This window comes from Pimephales promelas, chromosome 3 (genome assembly GCF_988280905.1).
Source record: "Pimephales promelas chromosome 3, fPimPro1.hap1.1, whole genome shotgun sequence".
NCBI classification, from domain to species: domain Eukaryota; kingdom Metazoa; phylum Chordata; class Actinopteri; order Cypriniformes; family Leuciscidae; genus Pimephales; species Pimephales promelas.
Genome location: NC_142771.1, coordinates 7,489,683 through 7,513,109, shown reverse-complemented (window position 1 = coordinate 7,513,109; position 23,427 = coordinate 7,489,683). Strand labels below are relative to the sequence as shown.

Genomic DNA, 23,427 nt, shown 5'->3' with positions numbered 1-23,427 from the left:
GTCACTGAAGCACCAACAGACTTTTTATCGGGATCTTTAGAGGACTGAGGAGATGAGCTAAATTTCTATCATTCATTTTTAAGAAGTGCAGGAGCATGTTCTTGCAATTGATTCTATGAGAGTGAGGGTGGGGCCTTGATTTTGTGGGTTTACTTCCTGCTCACTACTGCGCAGGTGTGGTCCTGATATCGCTTCTGCGCAGACTCAAGTTCCAAGATGTCAGCGCCATATCGGGACATTGGCGGCTTCACTTCTGACCAATGGAAGAGAACGAAGAGGCGTCGTCCATCTTTTTTTACAGTCTATGGTTCACACAACTTCACTAACTCTCCTCACTAGGGTTGGGAACCGAGAACCGGTTCTTTTCCAGACCCAGATAGCAAACTGACATTGAATCAACGTGGAAACATGACATCGAAACAACATTGATCTGACATTGTTTTGCTCATCGAATTAACGTTGAACCAACGTCAGACACGTCATTCTTTCAAAACTAACGGAAAATCAACTTGAAATCAACGTTGTTTCAATGTTATGAAAGCAAACTAATTTTCGATTTTCATTTAGCTTTGAAGAATGCCGCGTCTGACGTTGGTTCAACGTTAATTCCATGAGCAAAATCGACGTTGTTTCAATGTCATGAGAGACGTCGTTTCCACGTTGATTCAATGTCAGTTTGCTGTCTGGGTGAGAGTAGAGCTGCATGATTAATCTTTAAAAGATTTCGATTCAAACACCTACGCCGTCTTATTCCTAAATGACAAAAACTTCACCACTGAAGTTGCGATTTGCTCTCACACGCGCTGAATGTAAACACAAACCCGCGCGCGCAGAGTCACGTACATTCAAATCAGTTTGCGCTGAGAGAGAGAGAGAGAGAGAGAGAGAGAGAGAGAGAGAGAGAGAGAGCAGTTGTCGATATGAAACTGCTTTATAATCACACAGTATCAATATTTATGTTACACATATTCAAATGATTAACGTTACAGAATTAGTGAGATTATAATTTGAGTAAACATTGACGGTAGTAGTCAAAACAGATGCAGTCCGTAATTTTTTTTGTGTTCAGAATTTACAACATTTATACAATGAGCGAGTGCATTATGAATGCTTTTTTTCAAACCGTGTTTTTGTCTTATCTTGAATCACTACGTAAAGCCTGTAATAAGCGTTAATGGGCTATATGCACGCATAAATTCCGCATTTGACGCAAGGATGCTCGTCCATTTCCGGTTGTGGAGATTAAAGCGGAGGAAAACCGAGGAAAACGGGATTATGGCAGAGTCTTCAAGATTTACTGTCCTCCAGTCTTTGAAATGAAACGTACACGTTTAGATGTAATTTTATATATAGTTATATTTATTTAATATAATTTTAAAAAGAAGCATAAACACAACGAGGGGTGTCTGTTTTATCTGTTTTTGTGACTAACGTTTCTTTAGTATAACCATGGAGTATAAAATTCAATATAAATTCTCGGTATTGCATTGGACTCTACGATCGGCGGAAGTTATCGAGCATCCTTACACCTTCACCGGAAATACCGCCGTGCATAGAGCCCATACTCGGACTTCTTGTTTAGAGTAGCCCCGGCAACTATGTTCTTCCACAAGACGCATGCACTGCAGTTCTGTTTATTAACTGCTATTTAGGGCCGATTTATCCAGTAATAATGCAATAATTAAAGTCTTTATGAATCAATAATTCAACCCGTTTTTAAAAATAATCTGTTCTACACACATATGTGTGTTAAAGCATATTCTACCCCTTCTGAGAGGGTATCACTGTTGGAGATACAATAAAGGAGAGGTCCTAAATTATTCTAGAGAATGCAGAATTTTTTTATTTCCTTTTTAATTATTATTATTATTATTATTTATTTATTTATTTTGCAAAGATTGATTAATAATATGTTGAATTTGTTTACATTACCAGTCTGTTAAACTCATTTGTCAAGTACTATAAGAAATAAACAACACAAAAGGGATTGTGGATTTTTCTCTTACTACTATTTTTAATTGAACCGGAACCGGAATCGTTTGGCGGAACCGGAATCGGAACCGGAAAATTTCTCACGATTCCCAACCCTACTCCTCACTAACTCCCGCAGGAGTATTCCCAGCACTTAAGGTGCATGCAGTAAAAGATAAAAACTGCTATGATAATCCTCTGTTCCCAAAATATCACTAATGTAATATAAAATACACTCTAAAAATTATCCACACACATTTAGATAATTACACAATTAACTCCTTGCATTACTGTAAATATTAACTGCATCAAACTGTATATGCACTTCAATTTTCTCCACATCAAATGAATCATTCAAATTACTGTTTAACGCATAAATTAAATGATTTATCAATTAACTGTATTTAGGCTCCTACAGAAAAGAAGACATAAATTAAATGATTTATCAATTAACTGTATTTAGGCTCATACAGAAAATAAGATATTAAATCTGTGAAGATCTCAGCAGAGGAGGATTAAACAACCCTACAAACAGCATTACCAGCTTCACTTATTACTAACCAGACTGACTTTATTTCTGTCTTACGTCTACAGAGGCTCTTATTGGCGCTTTAACCGCTAATGTGTTTCATGCAGTTACCATAATAGTGATTTCATCACTGTTTTTGTTTTCATTAGTTGGAATTTGATCATAGATCATAGTCTCATTTGATCTTAGACTACTGTGTGTTTGTTACACACATTTACACCTCCACACAGACTGAGAGTCAGAGAGATTCAATCAGTACACATACCATGATGTTTATTTATTTATTTTTTACCTTGTCATTGATTAACGATTTATTTTGTGTTCATTTGGAGATTTGAAAAGGGCAAATAAAATTCTCAAGTGATGGGTGGAAAGGTTTAAGTACATATTGAATTGAAATGGAATTGAAGTGAAAGAGAAATAATTCAGTGAATACAGTTACTGTTCAGTGAACTGATTAATGTGTTCCATTATTTTATTTCATATTTTATGTCATTCATTTTTTTTATCCAGTAGTTGTTTATGTTTATATAGTACTGTAGAAAACTAAGTTTATACAAGTGCAGACTCACATTTAAAAACTATTAATCGTTGTTGTTGTTTTTGTTTGTTTGTTTGTTTGTTTTAGTGCACGTGTGAGACCACGAATACAAGACTCCAGATACTATTATAGATTATTATGTAACGTTAGGCCTATTTGGTGAGCTCAGGCCAAAGATATTTTTTTCCTCCATTTATTTCTACCGATGATTGATCCGTCTAATGAGTTACAACAACACTGATTATGCGACAGCATCTCTATGATGTGATATGAATTTTCTTATTTTTTCTAGATTGTGATGGAGTGCTGTAATTTTATGTAACACATCCTGCGTAGGGACCACAGATACAAATTAGCTATCTAGCTATAGCTAACTCTGACACAATATTTGTTGTGCATGGTTCCTGTTAAATAAATTAACTAAACTAAACTAATTAGCCTCCAATTGTAGCGACTGTTACGTAGCCTACGTTACATGTACATAAACGAAATACTTCATCAAATGTATTCATCAAATATCAAATATATCTGCCTCCAAACATGGGGCTCCGGGACAGAACAAAAGTGAAAGTAACTGATGTTACTGCCGCTCATACGTTAAATAAAACATAATTAAACTCGAATATGTTTCAGTTTTGTATCCCACATTTACATTTCATGTAAAAAAGGTAAATACGCTGTATATGTGAAAAATATACCTGGATCCATTAATAGTGATGTTACGTCTGACACCGACGCTCCGAAGCTTGCTTCAAACTCGAAAGGTCCTTGTAATGAACCACTGCTTCGGAGCTTGTATCAATACGTCACTAGTCACGTGAAAATGACGTCTGAAGCAAACACACTGGTTCACTCCGTACACTGGTTCACTCCGTAGTGAAACGCCTGACTGCTTTGACAGCCCGATCCAGTGTTGACAGGTTTGAAACCTGGCGGCTGTATTTCTCATATGCATTTCCCAAACCATGGCAGCACCGTGGTTTAGTAGTACTCGGTGTTTGGATTGGCGTTATTATTGAGAGTGGATTATTTTAGTGTTGTGATGGAGCCATCGAAAAAGTCGTTCGCAAGTTTGGAATTCACATTCATATCTAGTGAATGATATGGAGAAAGACAGAAACTTTAAAAACCCTCTGCTACATTATCCAAGTTCAACCAGTTACACAAGCACATCCTTTCAACATACAAAAATATCAGTCCCACCAGTAAAAGTTACAGAGTTCTGGTGGTTCCCACAGGAAAGAAGCAGTAGCTAATGTCATGGTTTCAATACTCATGGAAAACATGGTTTAAATGATAAAAGAAAATGGTTCCTTATTGGTATTTTAATTGAAACCATTAGAATTTCTGTGATGGTTTCCAACTTTTTTTAAGCTGGTCTGATCTTCTGTCCTTGTCTAAAGAAATAATTACACACACTCATCATAATCCTTATTGTTTTATTATCAAGGTGAACACATGAAATTCATCCGTATCTGTAAAATTCACCTACATGAGTTTCACAGCGCTAACACTGTTTCAGCTTTGATCGCTTTCGGTAAACTCGTCATAAACGGGGCGTTAACACACGCCTACTTGCATTTTATGGTTGTCAGCTTTGTTGCATTACATTTACTTCACCAGGAGATGCTGCCATTTCTATCTGAATGAAGCTTCCAGGTCAGGGGATCTCTGGATAATCCGTAATTCGTTTGTAATTATGAAACGAAAGTACCGTTTTTTTGTTTTTGTTTTTTTGTTTCAAATAGAAAAAACAAATAACCGTTTTTTGTGTCAGAATCAAAAAACGAAAAAAACAATTAAAAACTGCCTGTTTTTCGTTTTTTGGGGATCATTTTATCGTTATTCCTTATTGAACAAAGAATGAATTGAGTCTTGAACTTCTGTCAATTCGTTTTTCGTTTATAAACCAAAAACGGAAGTCACGTGGTCCATTCCTTATTTGGAAGCGAATGTACCCGGAAACACTTTCAAAATAAAAGTAACTATAGTTAGCGAGGTGATGGTAGACTAAAACTGAACTAATATAACTTTTTTTAGTAGAACGGTTATAAGATTCAATGACAAAGATCAAAAGAGCTTGAAGATTATCAACCCATTAGTATTAACAAAACATCTGGCAAGAATGATAGGGGAGATAGTATATGCAAAGGTCCTAAATGATGGAAATTTGTTGGTAAAATGTGCAAATGAGAAAGCAATCAAAGTAAAAGAGATTGGAAAACTAGGAGTGATAAACACTAGGAGGGTGGGAGCAGGAAATGGAGGATGAAGTAAAGGAGTGATCACAGGGGTACCTATGAATGTAGGAACTAAAGAACTTAAAAGACATCTAAAAGGGGGGGGGGGGGGGTAGTGATTGCGCGAAGACTTAAAACAACAAGAGAAGGAGTGAAAAAGGACAGTGAAACGGTATTGATTGAATTTGAGGGGGAGAATATGCCAAAAAAGGTATACCTTGGTTATATGAGCTACCCAGTAAGAATGACTACGGAGAATGTGGAGCAGGAGTGCAACCAAAATGTTGTAATTGTGGAGGGAACCATAATGTGGCATATGGAGGATGTGAGGTGATGAGGCAGGAAAATAAAATCCAGAAAATAAGAGTGGAAAGGATCACTTATGCAGAAGCAGCAAGATTGTCAAGAGTACATGACAATATCACCACAGAGCAAGCAGAATTGGGGGTTGGAGAACAACAGCAAAGGAGAATCTTGCCACATACATGACAAGATGTATGTGGACAAAAAGGACTTGGTAACATTTATTGCAGGAGTGATAAATAGTACTGCTGAAGTTAAATCAAAAAAATGATAAAATACAGCTGGTTGTTAAAGCAGCAGTAAATCATTTGGGACTAAAAGGGTACTATGGAAGGGTGATAGAAGATTTGATGGATGATAAGGAGTTAGTGTGTATGAATGACGGAAGAGGAACAAGAATAAACATAACAACAGGAAATGAGTCAGCATTAGATATTACAGTGTCTAATGCTTTGGCTGGAATAAGTAACTGGCACGTTTGGAATAATTCAACAGTGGGCAGCGATCACTACCCAGTATCATGCTCAGTGGGAGAGCGAGTGGAAGTAAGACCAGGTGAAGGAATGCCAAAATGGGGTTTTAGAAGAGCAGTATAGACGAATATAGAATATAGACGAAACAAACAAACAAATAACATCAGCAATTATTATGGCAGCAGGTGAATCTATTCAGAGTAAGCAAGGGAGGAATAAAAAACTGGTACCATGGTGGACAGAAGAGTGTCGTCAAGCTGTAAAAAACAGGAATAGAGCATTTAAACGAGTTAAAAACACCCATAACTTGCAGCATTTGATTCAGTATAAAAAGGCACAAGCTATTGTGAGAAGAACAGTACGTCAAGCTTAAAAGGGCAAGTTGGAAGGAATTTTGCAATGAAATAGGAAGAACAACACCCTTGGGAGAAGTTTGGGGAATGATAAAAAGGATGGGAGGAGTAAGGAGGGAATGGGATATTCCAGTTTTAACTACTGAAGAAGGAACAGCTATCTCTAATAAGGATAAGGCAGAGATGATGGCAAAAGCATTTGTAAAAATTCACAGTTCAAATAACCTTTCAGAAGTATGCAAAATGAGAAAGGAAAGAACAATGAGTCAGCATCCAGATGTATTAAACTGGGGGAATAAAGTTGAGGATAATATTGATGAACCTTTTAATATGGCTGAGTTGATGAGAGCAATAAACAGCTAAACATCTCCAGGGAAAGATCAGATATGCTACGTGATGCTAAAACATCTAGGGGATGGAGCGGTCTTAAAGTTGTTGGACTTTTATAGTGTGGGAGAAGGGTAGATTACCAGTAGCATGGAAAGAGGCAGTAGTCGTTCCAATAAGGAAACCTGGCAAGGATCCATCTAAACCCAGTAGTTACAGACCAATAGCATTAACATCAAATGTATGCAAAATTATGGAAAGGATGATAACAGAAAGATTATCGTATATGTTAGAAAAAAAATGGAAAACTAGCAAACTATCAAAGTGGTTTTAGTAAAGGAAGGAGTACCATGGATTCGTGATTAGACTAGAAAATGAAATAAGAAAGGCTCAGACAAATAAAGAATCATGAATCAGTCATCACAGTGTTTTTTTTGATATAGAAAAAGCGTATGACATGATGTGGAAGGAAGGATTGTTAATAAAGTTGCACTTGGTGGGGGTTGCGTTAATGCGTTAGCATTAAGAAGGAGGCAGCTGATGACAAACTATTGGGCCAATCTGCAGGGACATAATGATTTCCACCCTACTAAGGGAGTGTTGCAGGAGACATGGGAGAACGCAAGATTTAATGGAGACAATTTAAGTCGAGTAGGTAATGAGGTAGCAAAAGAATTTGGAGTATTTGATATGAAGTTGAGCCCTGCAGTTGTATTACCAATGGAGGCTCCATGGGAATATATATATAGATGGTTCTAAGAAACCTGAGACTGGAGTGACAGGATATGGGGTGGCACCTGCAAAAGGAATAGGAATTAATAGAAGAACATCAGATTTTTGGGGAGTATATACAGTGGAAATGGTGGCAGTGTTAGTTGCGTTAAGGTGGGTGGAAAAAACAAGGCAAGGAAAGGTGCTAATATGCTCCGATTCATCATCAGTCCTTACGAGTTTAAGATCTTTTCATTCTAAGAGCCGTCAGGATGTCATGAAGTCATTCAGTCAGTGACAAGGATAAAAAATCAAGGAGGACAGGTACAATTTATGTGGGTTCCAGCACATGTAGGGATGAAAGGGAATGACCAGGTGGATGAATTGGCGAAAAGGGCTTTAAAGAAGGAAAATATAGAAATGCATATTAAAATAAGTAAAGCAGAGGTCAAAAGTATTGTCTGGGGAAAAAACTAACCAAATGTGGCAATTAAGAAAGATGGGACAGAGAGGAGAAAGGAAGGCATTTGTATCAAATTCAAAAGAGTGTAAAAATAACTAGATTAGGTGGTGGGCACAGAAGAGAGGATATAATAAGATGTAGGAGGTATGAGGGACAGAGAGTGATAATGAGGAATAATTTGAGGGAGTTAGGGGTACAAGAATTAACATTAAAAGGACAGAGCACAGGTTAGAATGTTGTTAACTTTTATAAGGGAAACTGGTTTGTATGATCGGTTATGAGGATAAATAGGGATGTAGGAAAATGTGTAGGGATATTAGTGAATGTGAGTGAGTAATATAGTGGGTGTTTTTTTTGTTTTGTTTTTTTTTTAATGTGGAAATTAGATTGTAAGCCTAATGTCTGATTCACACTCCGGAGCAGACGGTGGCGGTAATGCACAAAAAGCTGGTTGCCAACCGCCGTTAAAAACAAAGAAGAAGAAGAAGAAGAAGAAGAAGAAGAAGAAGAAGAAGAAATTACGTTCCAAAGAAGATCTTAAATGTAATGAGGTGTATTTCAGGACGAGAATGGGGAGCTGATAGGGTTGCATTAAAAACAATTTATTCAACAATGATAAGAGCAGTACTAGATTATGGTTGTATCGCATATGGAACAGCAACTAAGTCACAGCTAGGAAAATTGGAACGAATCCAATCACGAGCTTTGAGAATATGTTGTGGAGCTTATCCGTCATCTCCTGTTTCAGCTTTACAGGTGGAGATGGGGGAGATGCCAATTCACTTAAGAAGGAAACAATTGATACTGACATACTGGATAAACCTAAAAGGGCAGAAGGATAATCATCCAACAAAAGGTATAATGGAAACATGTTGGGAATATGGGAAAGGAAAAGTTAACAGTTTTGGTTGGATTATTAAGGATTTAGTTCAGAGTATGAAATTAGATGAGTATAGAGTTATTCCAGCAGTAATATTACCAATAACACCATTATGGATTTTACCTCAACCATATGTAGATCTATTCTTATTGGAATCAAGAAAAGATAAAGAACAGAGGATGTCGGAAGCAGAGATGGCAAAAGAGTATATTGGTATTAAATATGAACAATATATAAAGGTTTTCACAGATGCATCTAAGGATCCACAGAAGGGACAAGTAGGGGTAGCATATATCATTCCCAGATTGAAAGTGGCAAGAGGGGAAAGAGTATCAGACCATGTATCAGTGTTTACAGGAGAGCTACTAGCAATTATGGTAGCAATTAATAAAATAAGTGAAATGGGGATAAATAAAACTTTAATATGCTCAGATTCAAGTTCAGCCTTGATGTGCCTAGAAGCTCAAAAATCAGATACTAGACAGGATATTGTGTTGGAAATATTACAGATATTGTTTATGATGCAACAAAAAAATAAGATAGTTCAGTTTTTATGGGTTCCGGCACATACTGGAGTGGCTGGAAATGAAGCAGCAGATAAACTAGCAAAACACTCTATGGCAAAGGAAAATATAGATATTCAAATTGGGTATAGTAAATTAGAAATGAAATCAATAATTAAAAGGGAGATAAATAAAAATTGGCAATCGTATTGGGATAATGAGGAAAAAGGTAGACATTTACATTTAATACAACCATTGGTAGGTAGAGGAATGAATTCATTTGGGAGAAGGAAGGAAGACTGTATTATTTCTAGATTAAGACTGGGACATACAGGACTTAATTCAACAATGCAAATAATTGGAAAACATCCTACAGGATTATGTGAATGGTGTGGAATCAGAGAAACAGTGGAGCATGTACTTATTAAGTGTAATAAATATTCTGAGGAAAGAAGTAAAATGATTGAAGAATTTAAGTTGAAAGATAATCAACAATTAACGTTAAAGATGGTTTTAAACTCAGCAGAGGGGAGTAGGTTAATAATAAAATTTTTAAGTAGAACAAATTTGATCTTTAGAATATAGATAGGCTAGTATTATTAGTATCAGTATCCTTCTCTGGAAGATGATGGACTTTGGCTGTAAATGGAGGAGCTGAACACGCAGCAACATTGAAAGCACAAGTCCTGATTGTTCTGGGAGTTGTGGTATAAGTGTGTCTCTGATCTATTCCTGCAGTAGATGGCGGTAATGCTCTTTTTAAGAATGCGAACCGCCAATAACCTCAAAGAAGAAGAAGAATTACGTTCCAAAACGTTAGGTGGCGTTATCCTGTTTAGAACCTATCTCCGCCACTTACTTCCGGTTCTGGCGCTGGGGTTCTGAAACTGGTGGTGCTCGTGGTGCTGTGGGTCTGCAGCGGGATACTGTTGGAGAGAATATCCAAGCGTCTTCCCCTACCATTCTGCAATAATAATAATAATAATAATAATTCGCTGACTGGTCTAGATGGCGGGCCCACGGCTCGTCAGAGCCAGTAGGAAGTAGCGGTCGATAGGGCGTCTGTATTATATGGTCTCCTCCCACAAATGACGTCCTTGTCTCATGTTGGCAACACGGAAAGAACCTTCTTCTGATCATAATGGATCATACAGGTAGATATTTCACATATACAACGTCTTTATGTTTGTTACATGAAATGTAAATGTGAGATAAAACACTAAGGCATAGTTAAATTCAATTTCTATTTAAAAAAACATTAGCTTTAACATTTAAGTTTCACTTTCGATTTTGTTCCTGAACCGTAAGAAAAATCTCTGTGTAAGAAATAACGGATTAATTAGGTGTTAATTTATGTTCAGTTCTCAAATTTTTCATGTAACATGTAACGTTAGGCTACAATGTACCACGGGATGCTGCTGGTGTGTATTCGATTTCGAGTTTACGGACGCGCCATATTTATCCCCGAACTGTTTGCATATCTGAGACTTGATAAATAATTGCATTTAACCTACTCTCGGTATGCGACAAAGGCGTTATTTTTGTTTGTTTTTTTGGGCACAACAAGGATTTTCGTCGCTTGATAAACTTGAGACACTGCAGTCACTCGGACTATAACGATGTCTTTCATAACTTTTGGGCCGGCCAGTTTCGATCCCTTAAGGGCCGGTTCACATATCGCGTCTTTTGCGCGCTCAAGTTCGTTATTTCAAATGTAGGCGCGCGGTATGCGCGCTCATAATGGAAGCGACGCGGTCGCGGTGCGACGCGCTCGTTTTTTCCAGGCGCGTCCGCGCCGCATCGAGATAAAAACATCTCAACTTTTCAGAATGCCGCAAGCGCAGCGTAGGTCACGTGACACGAACCAACCAATCAGCTTCCTCGCCATTTTTGTTACCTCTTCTTAAAATATAATCAAACTGGTCCTTGTCCACTCTGGAATAGGCTTTGAACCTCCCATTGTTCAGGCGGAGTTCCTGAATCAGCTGGTGAAATTCCCCATGGTTCTTGCGTTTTTGTAGTATGGGGTGCACCCAAACACTGCGGCGTTTTTTTACTTTTCTGAGTAAATAAATCTTGTAACAGAGTTACAGCAAGGGTTGTTCGGTGGTGGAAATCCATTGCTGAAATTTCCTTCATGTAATGGAGAGCGCAGCTGATGGTTGCTTAGCAACGACAGACGCCTCCGGAGTGCAACCGCCCTAGCGCTTCTTTGGAAAAAGGAGAACGCGTGCGCCTAGCGTTTTCTACGCGTTTTTAGGCGCGATATGTGAATGGCCCCTAAAGCAGTGTTTCCCAACCCTGTTCCTGGCGGCACACCAACACTGCGTGTTTTCTTTGTCTCCCTAATCAAACACACCCGATTCAACTCATCAGCTCATTAACCCACCTGATTATGAGCTGATGGGTTGAGTCAGGTGTGTTTGATAAGGGTTACAAAGAATACACGCAGTGTTGGTGTGCCGCCAGGAACAGGGTTGGGAAACACTGCCTTAAAGGATCATGAAACCCCCCTCTTTCAGCTCAAGTCTAGCTCACAATCTTTTTTAAGTTTAACTTAGTTTAACTTTGAGAAGAAGGGAGGGAGGGAGTGTGTGTGGTAGGGCCATCACTGTCATTGCCAATGTCCCATGTTAAAGTCTTATGAAATACACTGACACTTTATTATTGTCCTTTCAAAAGTAGCTGCTACATATATTAGCCTACAGTAATCGTAATTCTATTTATAACATATGAATGTAGACTACATGTATAATTATAATGTCATTATAAAATATATAGTGGTTTATATAGACACCATAAATGCATTTGAAAATTATACATTTTCCGCTTTAAAAAATAGTTACGTACATGGCCTAGATCTACGTGCCCTCTGAACCCCCATAATAAAGATGGCTCTGCAGAGGTGGATGACTTCTCATTTTATAGACACACACACACACTTTTCTTTCCCTTCAGAGGTGTGATTATATGGAGAGATCACTGTGAGATCAAAGTGTTGACAGGGTGGACCTCAAAACAGAAACGGCCATTCACTGTCTTTATAAAGCTTGAAAGAGCCAGGAAATTTTTTAATATAACTCCGATTGTATTTGTCTGAAAAAAGAATGTCATATACACCTAGAATGGCTTGAGGGTGAGTAAATCATGGGGTAATTTTTATTGCTGGGTGAAATAATCCTTTAATGACTAGGGGTGGGAATCTCTAGGCACCTCATGATTCGATTCGATTACGATTCAGAGGGATACAATTCGATGCTAAAGCAATTATCGATTATTGGATCTTTTTGTGTGCGTGTGTGACTAAATACTGTGCTTTACAAGTACAAAGTAATGACCCATAAAGTAAGGTACAATATATTTTATTAACATTGCAAAGAACCAACATGAAAATAAATGTGTGTCTGAACTAGCAGCATATGGCTTCTCATATTTGTCGTGTTTCCGAAATAGTTTTATTAAACAAGGCTTACAAATTGTGTGTAAGCTTACAAATAGTGACTCTTGTATGGCTCCTTTACCCCCTCAACTTCATAGAAGCCTAAATATTTCCACACGTCAGCTTTTAACAAGGGTGTTTGGATTTTGCGCTTAGCCATCGCGTCTCTGTTATGCACACCCCGCAGACGGTCCGGCCACTGCACTTCCGTGCTTCGGAGTTCCGTCTTTTGCGTCCCATCAATATTAAGTTATTATAAGTGTGTGTGTGTATGTGTTTTTTGTTTTTTTTGATATTTGTGAATCAATTCAGATTCGTCCGCATAGCGACGCATCTAAGAATCGATAGAATCTAAGAATTACAAAAGCCAAAAAAAAGCTAAAGTAAGAAGTACTCGGACCAAGAGCCCATCTAAAGCAAACACTGATCACCACAATGGTGATTTAAAATAAAACGAATAACTTCTAAGCCTCATCTAAACAATGTAAGAAATGTAAGGAAATTCTATAAAAATAAAGGTCCCACTTTATATTAAGTGGCTTTAAGTACTATGTACTTACATTGAAGTTACTACTTTGATACATTGGACTTATTGTGTACATACATGTTTTTACATTGTACTTATATTTTGAAAATACCTGCATGTAATTACAACTGTAATTAATTGATGTAATTACATTTGTAATTACACAGTTGACCCTTCCCTTACACCTTAACCCACCCTGATACCTACCCATACCACCACACCTGTCCCTAACCTTACCCATATCACACCTCAATAGCAGCAAAAGTGTTTTACAATACAACCTGAACACAATATACATTGTACTTATATTCCTATGTAAAGCCTTATATTCCTTAAATTTTCCTTAAAGCCACTTAATATAAAGTGGGACCAAAATAAACATGAGTTTTAATTTAATGCATGCTGAGTGTTTATTTGGTCCAGAAACAGTATAAATTGTCTAAATGAGACCATAAATGATGTTGAAAACATCATGAACTAGTTTTTAAACTTGTACGAAGGTTCGATGAAAGTCTATATCAGACGTGCAGAACACGTCAAAAAAGACGTCATAAAAAAACTTTCATTCCGGCTCCTCAGTGGACGTCTTTTCAACGTCCAACTTTTGTGACAGAGACGTTGAAAAGACGTCTTTTGGACATCATTGTGTTTAGTGGGTCTCTTTGAAAAATAAAAATTCACTCAGCCAAATAGTAAAATGGTCTAGTAGGCTGATTGGTGAGCCACAGCTCAATGTGGATACCTTGTACACAAAACAGTTACATCGCATTACGGGTTTAATTTTAAATGATAGTTCCCATCCATTACACACAGAGTTTCAGCTTCTACCCTCTGGGCGTAGGTTCATAATCCCTAGGTGTAGAACAAAAAGACACAAAAACAGGTTTATTTATGCAGCCATTACACTGAGGAATAAGTCGTAAGTCATATACTCTACACAGGTGTATTATTAGTTTTATTTATTTTATTATTGCTTTTATGTATGTTTTAATCTATTCTGGACCGACAAGCGACAACTTTTTATTTTTATTTTATTTATTTTAATTAATTTTTTGTAATGTTTAAATTTTTAGTGTATTAAGTTTGAATGAGGTGTGATATGTATGTGTTCTCTTTTTGTTTTTCCATATGTGTGTATGTGAGACTAACAAAACAAAATCTACCTTCGGGTACAATTAAAGGAACTTGAAGGAAAAAAAATGATTATCAGTGATCCAAAATAATGTAAAATATACACATTAAAAAGAAATCTAAATCAATTTCCAGTTAATATTCTAGAATGTTTTTTTTTTTTTTTCTTCAAAAGTATTTATTATGGAATGCTGCTGGGCAATAAATCAAACATCTAAAAAATGATTATTTAAAACCAATACATTTTAACAAAACCTCTTTTTAAACATTGTCTTCGTATACGATTCACTGTTGCTTAAAAGTCTTTAAAAAAACCCGGCTGGAATTGCATCTAATATATAATTACAAATGAATTTATTTGAATGTGTTTTAGTGTATTTTTATGCAGCGGGATGATAGAATTGAATCATTGGAGGTAAATTACTGGTAAACTGTTTTTTTGAACTGGTTCATGTAAACAAATTGTCTGAAAGAACCGGATCACGGAAAAGAATGGACTTCCCATCAATTTGCCATCCAAATGGCAAAACAAGGATCCTCTCTTGACCCGAACCATATAGCCTCAGGTTCCACCTATGACCATTTCATTCAACCTGTCTTCTTGTTTTTTTTCTTGTTTTTTTCATGTCTTCGACTTCATTGATGATAAGCTCTTAGAATTCATTTAAAGCTTCAGCGGTGTCTGCATTTTTATTTATCAAACTTGCAAGACAGACTTTTCTTTTAGCCAAGCTTTGCAATGTTTTTTTGCAACTCTGAGAGTGTTGTGCTTTGTTTGAAGAAATACCAATGCACAAATACACAGAAATATAGATATAATGCAGGTTGTCAACAATAGAGATTTACCCGACAATCGATTTTATAGATAATTAATAATTTAATCGGATATCGGCTTTGTAATGGCAGATTTATTTGCCAATAAATGACACCATCTGCTATTTGTTTCAAGAATTGGACAAGAACGACAGGCACTATAAGTGGAAATGTCAGCTTTCATATGTACAGTTATTGCTTAAATTAACAAACTTTTTTTCAACAAAGTGAAACTGCACAATTTACAAAGTGTTATAAATAAAACAAAAACGTTAAATAGACCCTTTTACAGTTGGTAAACATGGTGACGTTTTTTTTGTGGGCGGAGCTTAGGTGGAGGCAAAAAGATCCATCTGGCCACTTCACTAACGCTAGTTAGTAGGGGTGTAACGGTACACAAAAATCACGGTTCGGTACGTACCTCGGTTTTAAAGTTACGGTTCGGTACGTTTTCGATACAGCAAAAAGAAAGAAATGCCAGAGAAATTTCCTATTTGTTTAAAGAAAAAAATATTTTTAAATAAGTGCGAGTTTTCCTAGATCTTGAAACTTTCAGGTTTATAAATGGGTCATCTTTGAAGGATGAACAAATAATGTTTTGGTCATCACATTAAAAATAACTTTTAAATATATATTTATTTATATAATATTTGAATTTTGAAGTGCTGGAAAAAGATGTGTGAAGTACTTGAAAGCATTTCACCATTCCAGCCAAACTGGTTTCAGTTAGTGTTTCTATATTAAATCCATGGTGAATGTTGCTGGTCTGTGGACGTAAAGTATTACACTAGTTCATTCACGGCACAATGTTTTTCCTGGTTTCCATGACAGCGCTGTTTGATCTAATAGAGATCTAAGGTTTATAAAGGAGAAATGTGAATGCATCTCACTAAATCTCGCAGCGATGTTATTACCTCAGTGGCGAATTCAAATGTTTTCTTTACCGGATCTCTTAGCGCTGTGTAACAGTGTTGTTTGATCGAGATCAGCTCGCGCTGCACAGATGTTGCTGGTCCGAACTGATAAAAGATCCGTGAAGCACATAACGAGGAGCGCAGTTTCGTTCTGCTTTCATTACGCTTTGCCATTTGATGTTGCGCAATGTTGTGTTGGCCGCGTCAGCACGAATTTTGCCGGCAGGAAAAATGGTCCAAGCAATCGTTCGGTTTGTATGCGTACCGAACCGGAAGCCTCGAACCGAAACGGTTCAATACGAATACATGTACCGTTACACCCCTACTAGTTAGCAAGTTTTATTAGCTTATTTTTTAACAATGACTGGAGAAAATCCGATATTATCTTAATGTGTAAGGTCACTCAGTGTCCAGAACCGCGATTGTTATTTCCAAAAGTTATTTTTAACGGACGGAACCAGATTGGCCGACCCGTAGCCGCCTACACACTCACTCATATGGACGATCTGACAGGATTAATGTACGTTACCTCGGTTGAGTGGCCTGACTTCTACACCTACCTTATAGAGAAAACGATCGTAAAGAGAAACTGAGGGCATATAAATCTTTAGATGCCTATATGGTCCTGTACAAGACTTGTGTGTACGATCCGCAGTTCTGCCGAGACCACGACAATGTAAATAGTGACATTACAGTGCGATTTTAATGATGTGAATATTTTCTAGAAATAAAAGTTCCAGATACAGCATATTCATTTTTCATCAATTCTTACACCAAACAGCACAACAAGATGACATTTAATAATAGTAACAATTATTTAAGCTCCTTATTATGTAGCCGAATCTTTGCTGTTTAGCATTGGCCGCCTGCAGTTTTCACTTGTTTTGCCTCCAGCTAGCGCCGTGACGTAACTGTGACGTCGGCGCAAAAGGGGTCTATTACACAATGTTTTTTAGGGCCCGAGCACTAACAGTGCGAGGACCCTATTGAAACTGTTAGGGTTATTTTTTATTAGGGCCCAAGCCCTAAAAGGGCGAAGGCCCTATTGTTTTCCTAAGGATTATTTTTCTTTAGTATTATTATTATAATTAGGGCCCAAGCCCTGAAAGGGCGAAGGCCCTATTGTTTTCCTTAGGATTATTCTTTTCTATTAATATTAGGGCCCAAGCCCTGAAAGGGCGAAGGCCCTATTGTTTTCCTTAGGATTATTAGGGCCCAAGCCCTGAAAGGGCGAAGGCCCTATTGTTTTCCTAAGGATTATTAAGTTGGCTTGAGAAAGCCAACTTACTGAAATCCTATTTAAACTTATTATTAAGTTGGCTTGAGAAAGCCAACTTACTGAAATCCTATTTAAACTTATTATTATTATTATTATTATTATTCTTCTTACTCAAAATTTTCTGACTCTAACTCCTCCTAGAGCTTTAACTCTACAAACTCCAAACTCGGGTCAGACCTTCAGACTGTTCTGACTTAGTGTGCTATATCTTTTTAGACTGATTCGACTTTCAGATTTCTTAAAAATTAATATTAAAAATCATAAAAATCCCATTGACTTTCATTGCAGCATGGTCAAATTGAGCCAAGACTACGGTGGCCCAATAGCGTACAACAAAAACTCAAATCTAAATTCCCTGAAGCCCTAGACTCAATTAAACTACCATTCTATATGAACTAATGAACTATCTATCTATCTATCTATCTATCTATCTATCTATCTATCTATCTATCTATCTATCTATCTATCTATCTATCTATCTATCTGTCTATCTATCTGTCTATCTATCTATCTATCTATCTATCTATCTATCTATCTATCTATCTATCTATCTTTCTAACAAATCTATCCATCTTTCTTTCTACCTAATCTATCCATCTTTCTTTCTACCTAACTAATCTATCCATCTTTCTTTCTAACTAATCTATCCATCTTTCTTTCTAACAAATCTATCCATCTTTCTTTCTAACAAATCTATACATCTTTATTTCTAACAAATCTATCCATCTTTCTTTCTACCTAATCTATCCATCTTTCTTTCTAACTAATCTATCCATCTTTCTTTCTAACAAATCTATCCATCTTTCTTTCCAACTAATCTATCCATCTTTCTTTCTAACAAATCTATCCATCTTTCTTTCTAACTAATCTATCCATCTTTCTTTCTACCTAATCTATCCATCTTTCTTTCTAACTAATCTATCCATCTTTCTTTCTAACTAATCTATCCATCTTTCTTTCTAACAAATCTATCCATCTTTCTTTCTAACTAATCTATCCATCTTTCTTTCTAACAAATCTATCCATCTTTCTTTCTACCTAACTAATCTATCCATCTTTCTTTCTAACAAATCTATCCATCTTTCTTTCTACCTAACTAATCTATCCATCTTTCTTTCTAACAAATCTATCCATCTTTCTTTCTACCTAACTAATCTATCCATCTTTCTTTCTAACTAATCTATCCATCTTTCTTTCTAACAAATCTATCCATCTTTCTTTCTAACAAATCTATCCATCTTTCTTTCTACCTAACTAATCTATCCATCTTTCTTTCTAACTAATCTATCCATCTTTCTTTCTAACAAATCTATCCATCTTTCTTTCTAACTAATCTATCCATCTTTCTTTCTAACAAATCTATCCATCTTTCTTTCTAACAAATCTATCCATCTTTCTTTCTAACTAATCTATCCATCTTTCTTTCTAACTAATCTATCCATCTTTCTTTCTAACAAATCTATCCATCTTTCTTTCTACCTAATCTATCCATCTTTCTTTCTACATAATCTATCCATCTTTCTTTCTACCTAACTAATCTATCCATCTTTCTTTCTACCTAATCTATCCATCTTTCTTTCTACCTAACTAATCTATCCATCTTTCTTTCTAACAAATCTATCCATCTTTCTTTCTAACAAATCTATCCATCTTTCTTTCTAGCAAATCTATCCATCTTTCTTTCTAACTAATCTATCCATCTTTCTTTCTAACTAATCTATCCATCTTTCTTTCTAACAAATCTATCCATCTTTCTTTCTAACTAATCTATCCATCTTTCTTTCTAACAAATCTATCCATCTTTCTTTCTAACTAATCTATCCATCTTTCTTTCTTACTAATCTATCCATCTTTCTTTCTAACAATTCTATCCATCTTTCTTTCTAACAAATCTATCCATCTTTCTTTCTAACTAATCTATCCATCTTTCTTTCTAACAAATCTATCGTTCTTTCTTTCTACCCAAGTAATCTATCCATCTTTCTTTCTAACAATACTTTCTTTCTCTTTCTTTCTTTCTTTCTTTCTTTCTTTCTTTCTAACAAATCTATCCATCTTTCTTTCTAACTAATCTATGCATCTTTCTTTCTAAAAATTCTTTCTTTCTCTTTCGTTCTTTCTTGATGCTAATAACATGCTAATCATGCTAGCTTTCCGCTAATCATGTTAGCTTCTTGTTAAAAACATGCTAGCATGATGCTAGCTACATGCTAATCATGCTAGCTACATGCTAATCATGTTAGCTTCTTGCTAAAAACATGCTAGTATGATGCTAGCTACATGCTAATCATGCTAGCATGATGCTAGCTACATGCTAATCATGCTAGCTTCTTGCTAAAAACATGCTAGCATGATGCTATCAACATGCTAATCATGTTATTATGATGCTAGCTACATGCTAATCATGCTAGCATGATGCTAGCTACATGCTAATCCTGCTAGCTTCTTGCTAAAAACATGCTAGCATGATGCTAGCAACATGCTAATCATGTTATTATGATGCTAGCTACATGCTAATCATGCTAGCATGATGCTAGCTACATGTTAATCATGCTAGCTTCTTGTTAGCAACATGCTAATCATGCTAGCATGATGCTAGCTACATGCTAATCATGCTAGCTTCTTCCTAAAACATGTTAGCATGATGCTAGCAACATGCTAATCATGCTATTATGATGTTAGCTACATGCTAGTCATGCTAGCTTCTTGCTAAAAACATGCTAATCATGCTAGCTTGATGCTAGCTACATGCTAATCATGTTAGCTTCTTGCTAAAAACATGTTAGCATAATGCTAGCAACATGCTAATCATGCTATTATGATGTTAGCTACATGCTAATCATGCTAGCTTCTTGCTAAAAACATGTTAGCATGATGCTAGCAACATGCTAATCATGCTACTATGATGTTAGCTACATGCTAGTCATGCTAGCTTCTTGCTAAAAACATGCTAATCATGCTAGCTTGATGCTAGCTACATGCTAATGATGTTAGCTTCTTGCTAAAAACATGTTAGCATGATGCTAACAACATGCTAATAATGTTATTATGATGCTAGCTACATGCTAATCATGGTAGCATGATGCTAGCTACATGCTAATCATGCTAGCTTCTTGCTAAAAACATGCTAACATGATGCTAGCAACATGCTAATCATGCTAGCATGATGCTAGCTACATGCTAATCATTCTAGCTTCTTGCTAAAACATGCTAGCATGATGCTAGCAACATGCTAATCATGTTAGCAAGATGCTAGCTACATGCTAGTCATGCTAGCTTCTTGATAAAAACACGTTAGCATGATGCTAGCAACATGCTAATCATGCTATTATGATGCTAGCTACATGCTAATCATGCTAACAACATGCTAATCATCTTAACTACATGCTAATCAAATTAGCATCAAGCTAGCTACATGCTAATCATGTTAGCTTCTTGCCAAAAACATCTATCTATCTATCTATCTATCTATCTATCTATCTATCTATCTATCTATCTATCTATATTTCTTTCTAACTAATCTATCTTTCTAACTAATCTATCCATCTTTCTTTCTTTCTTTCTTTCTTTCTTTCTAATCTATCTTTAAAACTTCATTCAAACTTCAAAACTTCAAACGCTCTGGTCCGGCTTTCTCAAGCCAACTTAAAGTTTGTCATCAAACTTTTTTTTCTAGTTATTATTATTATTATTATTCTTCTTACTCAAAATTTTCTGACTCTAACTCCTCCTAGAGCTTTAACTCTACAAACTCCAAACTCGGGTCAGACCTTCAGACTGTTCTGACTTAGTGTGCTATATCTTTTTAGACTGATTCGACTTTCAGATTTCTTAAAAATTAATATTAAAAATCATAAAAATCCCATTGACTTTCATTGCAGCATGGTCAAATTGAGCCAAGACTACGGTGGCCCAATAGCGTACAACAAAAACTCAAATGTAAATTCCCTGAAGCCCTAGACTCAATTAAACTACCATTCTATATGAACTAATGAACTATCTATCTATCTATCTATCTATCTATCTATCTATCTATCTATCTATCTATCTATCTATCTATCTGTCTGTCTGTCTGTCTGTCTGTCTGTCTGTCTGTCTGTCTGTCTATCTATCTATCTATCTATCTATCTATCTATCTATCTATCTATCTATCTATCTATCTATCTATCTATCTATCTATCTATCTATCTATCTATCTATCTTTCTTTCTAACAAATCTATCCATCTTTCTTTCTACCTAATCTATCCATCTTTATTTCTACCTAACTAATCTATCCATCTTTCTTTCTAACAAATCTATCCATCTTTCTTTCTAACAAATCTATCCATCTTTCTTTCTACCTAATCTATCCATCTTTCTTTCTACCTAATCTATCCATCTTTCTTTCTAACTAATCTATCCATCTTTCTTTCTAACAAATCTATCCATCTTTCTTTCTAACAAATCTATCCATCTTTCTTTCTAACAAATCTATCCATCTTTCTTTCTACCTAACTAATCTATCCATCTTTCTTTCTAACAAATCTATGCATCTTTCTTTCTAACAAATCTATCCATCTTTCTTTCTACCTAATCTATCCATCTTTCTTTCTAACTAATCTATCCATCTTTCTTTCTAACAAATCTATCCATCTTTCTTTCCAACTAATCTATCCATCTTTCTTTCTAACAAATCTATCCATCTTTCTTTCTAACAAATCTATCCATCTTTCTTTCTACCTAACTAATCTATCCATCTTTCTTTCTAACAAATCTATGCATCTTTCTTTCTAACAAATCTATCCATCTTTCTTTCTACCTAATCTATCCATCTTTCTTTCTAACTAATCTATCCATCTTTCTTTCTAACAAATCTATCCATCTTTCTTTCTAACTAATCTATCCATCTTTCTTTCTACCTAATCTATCCATCTTTCTTTCTAACTAATCTATCCATCTTTCTTTCTAACAAATCTATCCATCTTTCTTTCTAACTAATCTATCCATCTTTCTTTCTAACAAATCTATCCATCTTTCTTTCTAACTAATCTATCCATCTTTCTTTCTAACAAATCTATCCATCTTTCTTTCTAACAAATCTATCCATCTTTCTTTCTACCTAACTAATCTATCCATCTTTCTTTCTAACTAATCTATCCATCTTTCTTTCTAACAAATCTATCCATCTTTCTTTCTAACTAATCTATCCATCTTTCTTTCTAACAAATCTATCCATCTTTCTTTCTAACTAATCTATCCATCTTTCTTTCTTACTAATCTATCCATCTTTCTTTCTAACAATTCTATCCATCTTTCTTTCTAACAAATCTATCCATCTTTCTTTCTAACTAATCTATCCATCTTTCTTTCTAACAAATCTATCGTTCTTTCTTTCTACCCAAGTAATCTATCCATCTTTCTTTCTAACAATACTTTCTTTCTCTTTCTTTCTTTCTTTCTTTCTTTCTTTCTAACAAATCTATCCATCTTTCTTTCTAACTAATCTATGCATCTTTCTTTCTAAAAATTCTTTCTTTCTCTTTCGTTCTTTCTTGATGCTAATAACATGCTAATCATGCTAGCTTTCCGCTAATCATGTTAGCTTCTTGTTAAAAACATGCTAGCATGATGCTAGCTACATGCTAATCATGCTAGCTACATGCTAATCATGTTAGCTTCTTGCTAAAAACATGCTAGTATGATGCTAGCTACATGCTAATCATGCTAGCATGATGCTAGCTACATGCTAATCATGCTAGCTTCTTGCTAAAAACATGCTAGCATGATGCTAGCAACATGCTAATCATGTTATTATGATGCTAGCTACATGCTAATCATGCTAGCATGATGCTAGCTACATGCTAATCCTGCTAGCTTCTTGCTAAAAACATGCTAGCATGATGCTAGCAACATGCTAATCATGTTATTATGATGCTAGCTACATGCTAATCATGCTAGCATGATGCTAGCTACATGTTAATCATGCTAGCTTCTTGTTAGCAACATGCTAATCATGCTAGCATGATGCTAGCTACATGCTAATCATGCTAG

General features: G+C 35.8%; 2 protein-coding genes across 2 annotated transcripts in view; one reads left to right on the top strand and one right to left on the bottom strand.

Moving 5' to 3' along the window:
• The window catches only part of LOC148981941 (interferon-induced very large GTPase 1-like), a 52,680-nt gene extending 48,861 nt beyond the window's left edge, over positions 1–3,819 (bottom strand). The window contains exon 1 of the mRNA XM_089129290.1: positions 3,740–3,819. Within this exon, the coding sequence (XP_088985416.1) occupies positions 3,740–3,749 (10 nt within the window). The 5' untranslated portion in view covers positions 3,750–3,819. The remainder of the gene's footprint in view (positions 1–3,739) is intronic.
• A 6,375-nt stretch (positions 3,820–10,194) lies between these two features.
• Positions 10,195–23,427, top strand: part of LOC148981940 (interferon-induced very large GTPase 1-like) — a 30,973-nt gene continuing 17,740 nt past the window's right edge. The window contains exon 1 of the mRNA XM_089129289.1: positions 10,195–10,448. Coding sequence (XP_088985415.1) covers positions 10,436–10,448 — 13 coding nt within the window. The 5' untranslated portion in view covers positions 10,195–10,435. The remainder of the gene's footprint in view (positions 10,449–23,427) is intronic.